Source organism: Anolis sagrei, chromosome 2, assembly GCF_037176765.1.
Source record: "Anolis sagrei isolate rAnoSag1 chromosome 2, rAnoSag1.mat, whole genome shotgun sequence".
Classification (NCBI taxonomy): domain Eukaryota; kingdom Metazoa; phylum Chordata; class Lepidosauria; order Squamata; family Dactyloidae; genus Anolis; species Anolis sagrei.
In genome coordinates this window covers 187,851,734-187,864,847 of record NC_090022.1, presented here as the reverse complement: position 1 = coordinate 187,864,847, position 13,114 = coordinate 187,851,734, and the positions used below count along the sequence as shown (strand labels likewise).

At 40.5% G+C, this 13,114-nt stretch overlaps 1 protein-coding gene across 3 annotated transcripts in view; it reads right to left on the bottom strand.

Annotated features, from left to right (window-relative positions):
• The window catches only part of LOC132767692 (unconventional myosin-Ia-like), a 60,923-nt gene that overhangs the window by 26,879 nt on the left and 20,930 nt on the right, over positions 1 to 13,114 (bottom strand). For all 3 annotated transcript variants that reach the window (XM_067464265.1, XM_067464266.1, XM_067464267.1), the window contains exons 9-20: positions 11,986 to 12,133; positions 9,681 to 9,799; positions 9,013 to 9,099; positions 8,676 to 8,741; positions 8,215 to 8,319; positions 6,650 to 6,712; positions 6,005 to 6,205; positions 4,044 to 4,270; positions 3,726 to 3,926; positions 2,704 to 2,797; positions 2,353 to 2,502; positions 139 to 207 (exon numbers count right to left, since the gene is read on the bottom strand). In XM_067464265.1, the coding sequence (XP_067320366.1) occupies positions 139 to 207; positions 2,353 to 2,502; positions 2,704 to 2,797; positions 3,726 to 3,926; positions 4,044 to 4,270; positions 6,005 to 6,205; positions 6,650 to 6,712; positions 8,215 to 8,319; positions 8,676 to 8,741; positions 9,013 to 9,099; positions 9,681 to 9,799; positions 11,986 to 12,133 (1,530 nt within the window). The remainder of the gene's footprint in view (positions 1 to 138; positions 208 to 2,352; positions 2,503 to 2,703; positions 2,798 to 3,725; positions 3,927 to 4,043; positions 4,271 to 6,004; positions 6,206 to 6,649; positions 6,713 to 8,214; positions 8,320 to 8,675; positions 8,742 to 9,012; positions 9,100 to 9,680; positions 9,800 to 11,985; positions 12,134 to 13,114) is intronic.

Here is a 13,114-nt window from a genome sequence, read left to right as displayed (position 1 = left end):
TGTGTCATAGTGATCAGCTTCAATGTTGGGTTGACTCCCTCACGTGATTAAGTTCTCAGAGACTGTTCATGTCACCCCCTCGAGTGGGTTTATATTAATCAGTTTAAAACTGGATTTGACAGAATAGTCCAAGCTCACCTTCCAGCCCCGAACATAGGCTTGGATAAGAAGAGCTGATGCCTTCATTTTTGCATACTTCTTCTTTTGCTGCAAAACAAAATGTTCACCTTAGCAGAGAGCAGACCACAAGAATGCAAAACCTCACTGAATCAGCATAAGGAGTTGAAATGATTGTGAAATGCATTATATGATTTCTGCAACTAGTGGAAAAGAGGATAAAGATCCTGCACTGATAATTAAAGTTCCCAAGTCTCAGGATCCAAATCCTCTTCTCTGGTTCTCAGGTGAAGAACAGCTACTGGTCAAGAAAGGACTTCCAAATTCATAGAGGAAGTCACTTTTAGGAGTGATCTGCACTGCAACATGCCTTGACTTTTTACTGGTTTAATTGATATAGCTTTCCCAGAAAAAATTTGGTTACTGTAGTTTATCAAGGACGCTAGGATTTTTCTGAAACAAATTATTTGTCTTTCTACAAGTACTATATTCCATGGGAGACCGAAGCATTTTAAAATGGTAAATCAATATAAGTATGTTTTGTAGATATATTTCAGAACAGCAAATAGTAGTGTGGTGCTTGGAATTGCAAAAAAAAAAAATGTAGATCAAATTTATTTGCACAGATTGAAGAAATGTTAGAAAGGAACCAGGTTTCAGAGTGCCAGGGTCCACTCTGCCTTTTAGAAGTTTAGAAGTTGTTCTTTTAGAAGTTGTTCAGGCCCTCTTTAGTGTGTGCCAGTGGTCACTTTGCCCATTTGGTGCCTTTTAGAAGTTGATTAGGCTCTTCTTAATGTGTGCCAGGGTCAACTCTGCCCAAATATCAATCCAAACACTCCAGAAGATTTTTTTAGTGATTTTGATTAAGATGGACATAAAAACAAGACCATCTGTCAAAAGTTGGTTTCCCTTTTGGAGAAAACATCAGAAATGGCAAAGGAGTGAAGGGGTGTCGTGTTGTGATTAGCAGCTCTAAACTCTAGTACAGTGGTTCTCAACGTTCCTAATGCTGCAACCCCTTAATACAGTTCCTCATATTGTGGTGACCCTCAACTACAAAATTATTTTTGTTGTTACTTCATAATTGTAATTTTGCTACTGTTATGAATCGTAGTGTAAATATCTGATATGCAGGATGTATTTTCATTCACTGGCTCAAATTTGGCACAAATACCTGACATGCCCTAATTGGAATATTGGTAAGGTTGGGCGGGGAATTGGTTTTGTCATTTGGGAGTTGTAATTGCTGGGATTTATAGTCCACCTGCAATCAAAGAGCATTCTGAGTTCCACCAATGACAGAATTGAACCAAACTTGGCACAAAGAACTCCAATGACCAACAGAAAATACTGGGAGGGTTTGGTGGTCATTGACCTTGAGTTTGGGAGTTGTAGTTCACCTACATCCAGAGAGCACTGTAGACTCAAACAATGATGGATCTGGACCCAACTTGTCACAAATACTCAACATGCCCAAATGTGAACACTGGTGGAGTTTGGGGAAAATAGACCTTGACATTTGGGAGTTGTAATTGCTGGAATTTACGTACAATCAAAGAGCATTCAAAACCTCACCAGTGACAGAATTGGGCCAAACTTCCCACACAGAGCCCCCATGACCAACAGAAAATACTGTGTTTGCTGATGGTCTTTGATGACCACCCCCCAGGGGGTCCCCACCCCCAGGTTGAAAAGCACTGCTCTATTAGCAGTGTATAGTTTTGGTAGATAAATGGTTTTGCTAATGGATGTACTACTGCTCCTAACTCCAATGCATAGGGTTGATCTGATGGCCAATGTTATTTAATGGTTCTTACTCCCATGAACTGAGATGATAAAATTGTTAAGGATGACTCCTCAGAAGGCAAGAGAAGGTAGTAATTCATCACTCACTACTGTAATTCCTTTCCACATTTTGTGACACTTATGACAACTGATGAGAAAACAAAACAGTTTCAAGCTTTTTTGCCCACATTGTAACTTCTACCATCAGAATCTGTAATCGTTCCTCACCGGCACCAGCATATTTTGTGGTTGACTGGTGCACATCTTTAGAAACTAAAGGGGCAAATCATAAGCCAGGAAAGTATTGCATAACCAGTGGTGGAACCCACCCTCCCCACAGATGCATGCCAAACAAAAACTTTGAACTACTCCACCATCCATTGAAAAGAATAAGAATACGTTGCAAGTCTAAATTCAAGGATCAAATGTGAGTTCATATCTGCATCTTACTGCATGGCCCCGGAACCAGGCAGAGATAACGATTTGGCTCTTGCGAATCTGTAGATAGTGTTTGCGGCATTTCCATGCACGGAAAGTAGCTTGGATCAGGGCTGCCAGCTCCCCAACTCGCCGTTGTCGTCTGCTCTCCAGATCAAAAAGCTGCAAGGGCAAAGTTGAAAAGCCAGCAATATGGAGTCAGTGATGACCACAAAGAAAATTATCCCTTATGAAGTTTCACTCTGTTATCACAAATAGTATGTGAAACTGAGGATCAAACAAATTCACTGATTTCTCCAGTGAAGACTGTCAGATCACATCCCATTGTGGTTAACTAAAGACTTTCAGTTACCCACAACTTACTGTACGTGGTGTTCGTATGAAGATCTTTTTGTATCCATATGCCAGTTCCTTAGGGTCGATGGCCAAACTGCTCAAAAGGGTCTGAACGCCCTCCCTGTATCAGGAAAAGGATAATGGGAAAGTGGTCGGAAAGTATCTAGCCTAAATATAATCAGTACAGACAGTGCTGTGCTCACTCTGAATTGGTTTGGGAATCAACTGGACTGTCCAAAATATACAAGGCATTTAGAGCCATGTCCTTGATGTGTTCCATTGATAAAGGTGCCAGATACAACTGCAGTGTGGTATGACAAAAACGAAGCATGGCATTTATGGTTTGGAAATAGTGTTTGCTCCAAAGTTTCTATGACTGTTACAGTCTTTAGCTTGATCAACTGCATACTTGCAACTGTTCCAATTTGGGAGTGCTGGTTTTGTTTAATTCTCTCTTGTCCCACATTATCAGCTGCTTCTAAAATGTCCGAGTCCTCTTCTACACTCACATATAAAATCCACATTATCTGCTTTGAACTGGATTATCTTGCAGTGTAGACTCATATAATCCAGTTCAAATCAAAAAATCTGTATTATCTGATTTGATAATCTGGATTATATGGCATTGTAGAAGGGGCCCCAGTTTCCTCTCATTTTTCCATATTGGGAACTATGCAGGAGTAGTTCAAAGTGAAGTAGTAGCCTGGCTCGGATAACTTAATAGGGAGAGAGGAGAGGTACAATTTTGCTCTTCCCAGGAGGCTCAGACAAAAGCCTCTTCAAATTCAGATGTTCTTCCTTATTAATAACTTGTGCCATCTTGACCACATTCTGATGTTGCTTGGCCACAAGTGTTCCAGTTTTCATCTGTGAAATAGTGAAGGGTGTGCCATTGCTGCCAATCCATATTTCTGGAAGAATTCTATATAAAGTTGGCTTAATTGCCTGTTTATGGTGGATCTTAGGCTTCCAGGAAAGAGTCCAGAAAGCAGAACATCATTAAATAAATTTCTCAAGCCCTCAGGAAACTGTCTTTCCTCTACACTTACCTTGCACTTCCTTTCCAATGTGGCCAGGTCTCCTTGCATAGCATCTTGTAACGCTCCAGACATGGCTCATAGGCCTGCCGATAGGCATAGCCAGCCCGACGAACACGTACATTCTCCAACAGGCCAAGGTACCGTACCTGTGCCCGAACCAATGCATCTGTGAATACAGCAGGCTTTTGGATGTCATTGGGCCGGATGCACCTGGCAGAAAAGGGAATGTAAGATTAGTCAGATTGCTAGACTCCCACAACTCTTCCTACAGACTCATTCAAACACAGCCCAAATCTATCCTCAGTGCTTCATGCATATGCACACTACCTTATATAATTAGGGTTCTTGGAGTAGAGGTTCTTCATGAGGGTCATTACAGAAGCTTTGAATTGGGAACCAGCCGTAGGCGGACGTTTGTGTGAGGCTTTTTGAGGGTCCCCTTCAGGGAAGAGGCTGTGTAACAGTCCATGCTTGGCCTTCCACATGGCCTGTGACAGGTCCCTAAAGAGCAAGTCATTGTTCTTCTCTATGAATCCAGCCACATTGTAAGTCACCTGAAATGGAGAAGATTCAGAAGATAAGTAAGTCAAACACATCGTTTACTGCTGGATGGGTTGGGGAGGCATAAAGAAGAGAAAACTCAGCCAGAGTGTGAAAAAGAGTGATTTCTTAAGATAGAAACCACGTGTTCTGGCCTGCAAATCAATTCCTTCACTGTTTCTAAGTAAGTTCCTGAAACGTAACTTTTGCTAAAATCTTGTTAAGGCTGCAATTTCTTACTAGGAGTAAATATACCCTGCACCATTACAGAGGTTTCATACCACTTTGACTCCATCCTGACGAATTGTGGGATTTGTAATAATAATAATAAGAAGAAGAATAAGAATAATAACTGCTACAACTATTTTTTACCCACCTCTCCCCATGGTTCAAGGCCAAGGTAGCCTGGACCAATGTATCTGTGAATACAGCAGGCTTTTGGCTGCAGTTTTGTAAGAGACACACACCTTTCCAGTGCTTTGGTGAAGAATTCTAAGTCTCTCCCCAGACTACAAATCCCAGCATTCCAGTTCCATAAAGTTGAGCCAAGGCAATTCAATTGGGATCAAACAGTTATAAAACTATGCAGTGTAGATGAACCTAGGACTACCCATCCCCCCTTCTATCTAAGGAAGGAAAACACACCGCCGCACTTAGTCATATATTAAAAAATCATCTCCATGCAGAGCAAATAGATTGAACTTTTCCTTCTCCATGATACCTATCTTAATATTGTATATGTAGACAGATTTTTTTTCTTTTCTACTTTTTATTTGGGAGGCAGAGAAAAAAGAAACATTCAGTCGCTGACGCCACGTATGCAGACTGAACTAATGCAACTCAAGCCCAGAAAGTGCCTGAAAATAACAAGCTATAAGAAATGTAAATGAACACCCGGGACAACATTTTTAAGGGCATTTCCAGAGAAATTTCTATATGAATTTTTCAAATTTTATTCTATTTTCTTATAAATTTTAAGATTTTCCTTTCTGAAGTATAACAGAAAGTAACCGAAAGGTCATGAACAGAACAAACAAGACAAATTACTTTTCCAGCATTGTTGTATTTAATAATAGCAATGGAATTATTAGCACAGTGTCTTTGCAAAACACTGTGATGAGTAGGGAAAATATATTATTTTCACAAAGAAGCTGTCTAAGCTGTCATTTGCTTCCTTGGTTAAGAAGGACCTGTGAAGGTCACTGGTCCCTCCTCTGGTGCACTGTCTTAATGGAACTGGGAGAATAAAGTACAAAGAGGAACTTAGTGTTGAATAATATATGAATTAATAGGTACTTTACATTCTTAGCAATTGAAAGCTCATGAAGGTATAAAGGACTACAACTCAGTCAGCAAATTTCTCTTTTTTTACAATAAATATAAAGGGATAATATTTCAGTTTTCTGCTTCAGACCTTCTAAATGCCTTAGATCATCAAAATTCAAAATCTTGTGAATCTTTGTGAGAAGACAGCACCAACATTCTGAGATTCTTGTCCTAGGCCCAAAGTCTGGAAAGGTTTTTGTCTTTATATCACAACTCCCAGACACCCCACTCCCCCGCCCTATCCAGCCAGGATGAACAGTGGTCCCAGCTGTTATACAATTGCAGTTCCACTACGCAACTCAAACTGAAAAGTCTCTAAAATATGTCTGTCTTTTGGAAACAAGACTGAAACCCATTGCACTCCGGGAATGGCATTTTGTTATTTCTCACTGTCTGCTCAAAGTCTCCCAGGGACCACTTACCTTGCCAGCATAGTGGTGAATGCGAAAGCATTGTGCAGACAAGCTGGAGTCCATTATACGCTTGGCATTCTGGGTTACTCTGCTCTCATAGCGTTGGTTATCCTTAAATGTGACATTGAGCTTGTTGAGGAAGGTAGTTTCATTCACTTTCCCTGGGCGAAGGCATTCCTCATCCAACATAGCCAGAATCCCACCTGTGTTCTGCGCAAAGAAGCAGTAGTTACAAACCAGCTCTTGTCGCACATCTCACAGTCTTGATCCAGAGAGGAAAGACACTTCTCCCTTCTGTTGACTTGAAAAGGTGGGGTGGAGAAGGTGAGAAGGCCACATGCAGACTTCAACAAGTTTTTTCTTCGTAGTTATCAATTTTCACTATTAGGCAGCTTAATTGTTTCCAGACAAGCATTATATGAGTCTAAAATGCAGTGTGGATGGTGCCCGAGTCTCTCTTTAAGTTCACTTATTTTAGGATCCAGGACAATTTGTTTCCAATAATATGTAGAGACCTGATCCCAGGTCTTCCAAGTCTACCTTAAACAGACATGTCATTGGTTCCGACATTCACACAAGCATTGGAAGAAAAAATTGATTATACAAGTGGTGCATTGCCTCTAGTTTATCCACCCAATTCTGAAAGCAACTTACATCTTCTATCAAGTTGCAGATGATGCTGTTATCAAAAAAGTCCACAGAAGTCCAAGTAACCCCCTGAAGAAGAGAAAAAGCACAATGGAAAGAGAACTCACAACTAGCTTCCTCTGTTGCATTTCAAAAAGCTGTCATGCTGCTCAGTCAAGAAGGAATAAACTTAGGGATGCAACTAAGGCCTTTTCCACACAGCTGTATAATATCCACATTGAAATGGATTATATGGCAGAGTGGATAACCCAGTTCAAAGCAGATATTGTGGATTATCTGTCTTGATATTTTGGGTTATATGGCTGTGTGGAAGGGCCCTAAGGATGAACCTTGGAGCATGGGGGTCAAAATTACCACTCTGAGAATGACAATATCAGTGCAGTGATATACATTAAAAAGTAGGGAGAAGTCTACAAACTAGGTACTGATACCAAAACAGTGAAACACAATAGCACAAGAGTCTAAAAAAGCTTCACAAGGCAACTGTACCAACATTAACAATACTAATAACACCAAGAATGATGAAACTTGCCTATTTCAAAGAAGGGGAACCCCTTGACCCAGGCCCGTAGCCAGGATTTCATTTCGGGGGGGGGGGGGGGGCTGAATTTTTTTCAGGGGGGTTTTCGGGGGGGGGCTGAGTTTCAGGGGGGGGGCTGAGTCTGAGTGAAAGAGGGTCTAGCCTAGCAAACCTTTTGTATCATTACCCCAATACCCCCATGCATATGGGATATATTGAGTATGGTGATCAGATCATCATATGAATAAACATAACAGTTTAAATAATGCACCAGTAAGGCCTTTTCGCGAACCAACATGAGAATTTCGGGGGGGGGGGGGGGACACTGAAGCCCCTCAAGCCCCCCCCCCCCCCCGGCTACATGCCTGCTTTGACCTCCCTAGTAAAGTCATGCATGAAAGTTGTAATTCAATGTGGAAAAGGTTCTTAAGAACATATGAAAAGTCACACAGAGTCAGCTCAAAAGCCTATCTGGTCTTATAGTAATCACTTAATGCTCCAAGAATTCCAAAAAGTCAATAGTATGTGCCATGTTTCTATTATCTTGCGAAATGCACATACCATTTCTTTCTAGCTTTATGGTCAATCCTTAACATTATTAGTAGCTGTCCATTTGCAGTTATTTGAATACATATTACTATATTTAATTGCACAATAGTGACAATTTTTCCCTTTTTAAAATGAAAAATGGGATGTGATTATTACGTGATGAAACAACTAGCTATGGGGCTTCACCCAGCCAGCAATTGCTTCAAGGCCTGTAGCTTTCACTCTTGCATGTACCTTCTCTTTGGCACTAGGGGGCTTGATTTGGTCAGGCAGTCGGATCAAGCCTCATATTTCCAAAGAAAGGAATCAGGCATACAACTATCTTTGTGGTGCTATGCTCAAGCAAATGACCTAAGGCTGCGACTATTATGTGAGGAATGAAAAAATACCAACTTTGGCTATCCCAAAATGGGAGAGTGACTGTTATGCGTTGGCAACTATTATGCAATGAAATATGGCATTTCATTTTATTGTGCAAACCAGTGATATGAACAAAATCTACCTCGCGGATGTACTCTTCTTGCTCCTCCTTCAGGGTCAGCAGAATGAAGATTTGCTGGAGCTTTTCATTGCAGTAATTGATAACAAACTGCTCAAAACTGTTATCCTGCAAAAACAAGGGAATCAATGAAAAACTTACAAATCTAAAATATATTGGGCAAAGTAGTGTACCACTCCAGATGTTTGGATACATCAAAGGGCGCTGATGAGTGAGACTGATGGGAGCCAAAGTCTGAAGTGACAAAGTTTCCCCACCTTTGGGGTGGGTTGGAAGACTCTGCCTACTTTCTCCAACTCAGCACCCATCACAGCCTTTTTGAACATCATAAATTCAGTTTTTTCCTTATGTTGCTTAGTTTAAAATGCACACAGACCATATTTTAATATCCTAACAGGACAGAGTTTCATTGAAACTTTCAAGACTGTTACCAAATCTCTGTCTTCAGAATATCTGTCACTCACTTGAAAAATCTCAAAGCCATAAATATCCAGAACACCCATCACTTTCTTGCGCTCCGTTGTTGTCACCTATGAAAACAAAGAACCTGTGTTTATCAGTTTTATTGAATCATGATGTTCTGAAAGCATTTACACACTTAATCTTTTGAATCATTTAACAGGGAATAGATAGGGAAGGCTCTTTTATCCACCCTTATTAAGTGTGATAAAAACAAGATATGCATCCTACGAACAGCCTGCTCAGGAATACCGAACCCTGTTTGTCTACTGGTATATAAATGCCACTTCAAGGGGAGTTGATGTTTTTAATCAGATTGATAGAACTACCATGTATACTCACTTTGATGCTCTCATTAATCCTGTTAATCAGCCAGTTGAACAACCGGTTATATATGTTCTTTGCTAGAGCATCCCGCACATAGTAGCCCTAGGAACAAATTCAGTTAAAGCAATACAGCAATAAAACAATATACATTAAAATTAAAATATTTATGAGTATTAAAAAAGCAGATGAGAAAGAAGCAGCAGACAATTAAATCCACCTCTGCTCTCTGTCTCACTCTCCCGAAAGGCTCTGTGGAACAGTTAGGCTCAAATCAGTTTTAATGCACTTCTATAACCCCGAAGAAACTCCTGAGGGATAAATTCGATCAACAAAGTGATACCAGGAAAAAGAGCTTGCTTCTTGAAGTCATCAGGCTAACATAAAATACCTGTATTTTCAGGCCCAACTTTGTATACCGAACAAAAGACTTTGTACCAGTGGTTCTGTTTGGAATTGAATGTCAAAAAGCAAAATCTAGCATGAAACAGAAAATTTGCAGTTTAAAGTGGCTCTAAGACAACTTGAGTCAGTGTGACTGACTCAAGTTGTCACACTGAAACCCATTGAACTGAAGAAAACTATAATGCAGGTATCCCACTATAGATTTCTGCATGGGAATCAGCGACATACTACAAAGTATATTTACGTATGTGTGTATATGTTTCCTTATGCCCCATACTCACTTGGGGGACACTCAGTGTTGTCACCACCTTCTCTTGATTGGTTTCGACTGTGCGAGAACATAAAGCGTGCTCCAGTATAGATTCATCCACCTGGATCAGCTGACAGATCTCTCGTACCACTGCAATGTGGAAGATGTGGGAGTGGAAAAAGAGAAAGCAAATGCCCATTTTTATCTTTTTCTAACCGTGGCAACACGTCACAAGTAATGGAACCAGACATTCAAGATTGAGGCAAGGCTCTGAACAATTGCTCTCATCCCTCCAAGGCTTCAGGAAGGGTCAGGTTTAGAGGTCTGGCCAAAGGTAGGACATGGGTAGATGGTGAATATGATCAGGGCCTGTGTCCACCTTACATCCTCTCACTCATACCCAAAGAAACTGAAAATTACACATACAGAGTGAATTCTATCTGTTCACATTCACTCTTCCTTACTTACGTTCATTGGGAGAACTGGTATTTGGGGAAATTAATAGTAGCTACCCCCTGTGCCTTCTCTCTATCAGAGTTACCCCAAGACATTTGCTATCAAAGGCAAAGAAGAAGATGAGGCTTCCAAAGCTGCCCAGCTGTTAAAACTCTGGCAAAATGGTTGCAGGGAGGGCATGCTTGCATTGAGGCATAGAGCAAATAATGTTGACAATATAGTCTTACTCTGTCTACTGAAAGGGGAGTCCTCCTCTCTATATGGATTGCAATTTCAACCCACCTGACAAATACTTGTTTAACAAGATTTGGGACACACAATTGCAGTGGGAGGATCATTCCTGTGTGCCATCCTCCCCTTTATAGTTGTGTCCACGCACACAGCCCATCAAATGGCTGTTAGGCAGGCTTTATCTCAAGATGGTGGAGGGTGGAGGACACAATTTAGCCAGTTATTTTGCAAGTTCATGTTGACCCACACAAAAGCAGAGTCACTGAGTACACCCCATTCAAATATAGTAGTGACAGTGCTTCATAAATTGCAGTGTAGAAAATTATGAAACCCAGGCTAATCTGAAGAGTTGTAGATTTTGTGTGTGAGAGTGTCAATTGTGTAAATGCATCCCAATTAAACAAAGCTACTTCTCTCATGATTTCTCAATAAAAATGTGTGCTGTTTTTGGATGCTTGTCATTATCTGCTAAGATAAGTGAACCCTCTATTCTCTTCTACCCTAAGCACTCCATACCACTACTAGCATTTCTCAAGAATTACACAGAACAAATTCTCCATGTTTTGGACTACAAAAATCTCTTTTTTTGTTTGATCATGAAGTATAGTGGCTAATTACAAAACAGTTGGAAAGTAGCTGTAAGTTTTTAGGGCTGCATGGCCATGTTGCAGAAGCATTCTGACATTTCACCTGTATCTATGGCAGGCATCCTCAGAGGCTGTGAGGTCTGTTGGAAACAAGGATATATATATATATATATATATATATATATATATATATATATATATATATATATGTATGTATGTATGTATATATATAGGGATATTTTCCTAGTTTCCAACAGAACTCACAACCTCTGAGGATACCTGTCATAGATGCAGGTGAAACAACAGGAGAGAATTCTTCTGGAACATGGCCATACAGCCCTAAAAACTTACAGCAACCCAGTAATTCCACCCACGAAAGACTTTGACAATCCATTTGGAAGATAGCTAGTTGGAGAAAGCTGAGAAAGACAAATAAATAGACAGATCGATAGCACCTTCCTTAAATTGTCATCTTCAACAAGATAAATCCCTTATCTGGAAGTGAAGGAAGACAAGGGCAGCTCCTTGGTCTGAACTACTCTATGTAGAGAGTGTGGCTATATATTATGCAAACTGGCAGTTCTACAACCTCCTCCTCCTCCTCCTCCTCCTCCTCCCTAGTAGAATCTGATGAAACAGAATGTAATCCCCACTTCATATCAATGAAAGCTGTATGGGTGGGGAAACTTTAAAATGATGGTACAATGTTGTTTACTAGATGTTATCATTCAAGAGGAAGTACATGAGACATATAACAGTTTCTTTTGCTGATCTGCACATCTCAGTAATATTGTATCACCAAAATGTGAATGGATGGTGTCTCTACCTGTCTCCCTCTCCTGGCTCTCTCATAGAGAGCACCTTACATTACAAATCTATTTAACAAATTGAAAGCAAGGATGGTGTAGAAATAAGAATATGAAGCTAATGGACAGCAAACTATGAGCATTCATACATGGGACAGAAAGATCATACTCTCAAAATCCCCAGTAGTTGGGCAAAACTGAGGTTGGGCTGAGCTGTCGCTGTAAAGCTGGAGATGATGCACCCCACCCTGCTGACCTTTGTCATCCTGGATATCACATGACTCTGCCCCACTGGCTTGAAACTGTTCCCGCAGCTCCACGTTGCCCAATTTGAGGACAACAGCAGTCACTTCCAGCACTGCTGTCACTTCTGATGGGGAGAAGCCAATGTCTCGCATGGCATCCTTCATGGAAACAAAAGCAGGACAGATTTTGAACATCATAAAGATCATTGGCTCATCACCTTATAGAAATAAACTAAGGTGTAAGACAGTACAGAGGCAAAAATCCAATGACAAAAATGAGATGTGATGTGAAAAGTGTTGGAGGTTGAAAATGTAAATAAAAAGAAGTTTACCACTGTTTCTGAACCAAAATATACCCTGCAGTATAATAATGTGTCACTCAGATTTGTGTAACGAGTAACAGTGACTTTACTTCATTTCAAAGGAGTCAGACAGAGCAACAATATATACAGCAGTCTCTCTGAATTCTTACAGAGAACAGAGGGAATAAACAATCCTTTTAAACAGTCTTTAAAATATGCTTCATGCCTTAGAAATGATCAGGCTTCAGAGAGTCGGCAGCCATTTATTTATTATTTATTTATTTAAAACTTTAATATCCCGATCTTCTCTACCTCTGCAGAGGGACTCAGACCGGCTTTTCCTTCCTGACTGTTTCCAGTCAGCACTCTCTTCACTCTTTGAAGTGAATGTGGCAGTTAAAACCATTTCTCTCAGCAACGAGCTAGAGACAGTAGCCAATCAGCTGCCGACACATGCCTTTCCAGTCATCCCATTACATCATGGTGCCTTTTTACAAATCCCCACAAAAAGAACAAAAGTAACAAGAAACACAGATATGGCCTGCACAGTGCCACAGGTTTTATAGGGATGTTCAGTAGTCTCACACAAATGTACTTCTAAAAGGGCATCTATAGTATAATGTTAAATAGCACTGTATATCATCTCCACTCAACAACAGTATTTCTCTTCAGGGTTCCAGATAGCATGGCTGGTCAGCCATACTGTTTCCAAGAATACCTTGTTCCAGACCTTTCCTCCTTGTTTTTCTGCATCCCACTCTCATAGCCACCAAACCAATGAGCATGCTCAGTCTTCATTTTACTTTGGGGGGATTGGAGTTCCTTTTACATTCTTTTT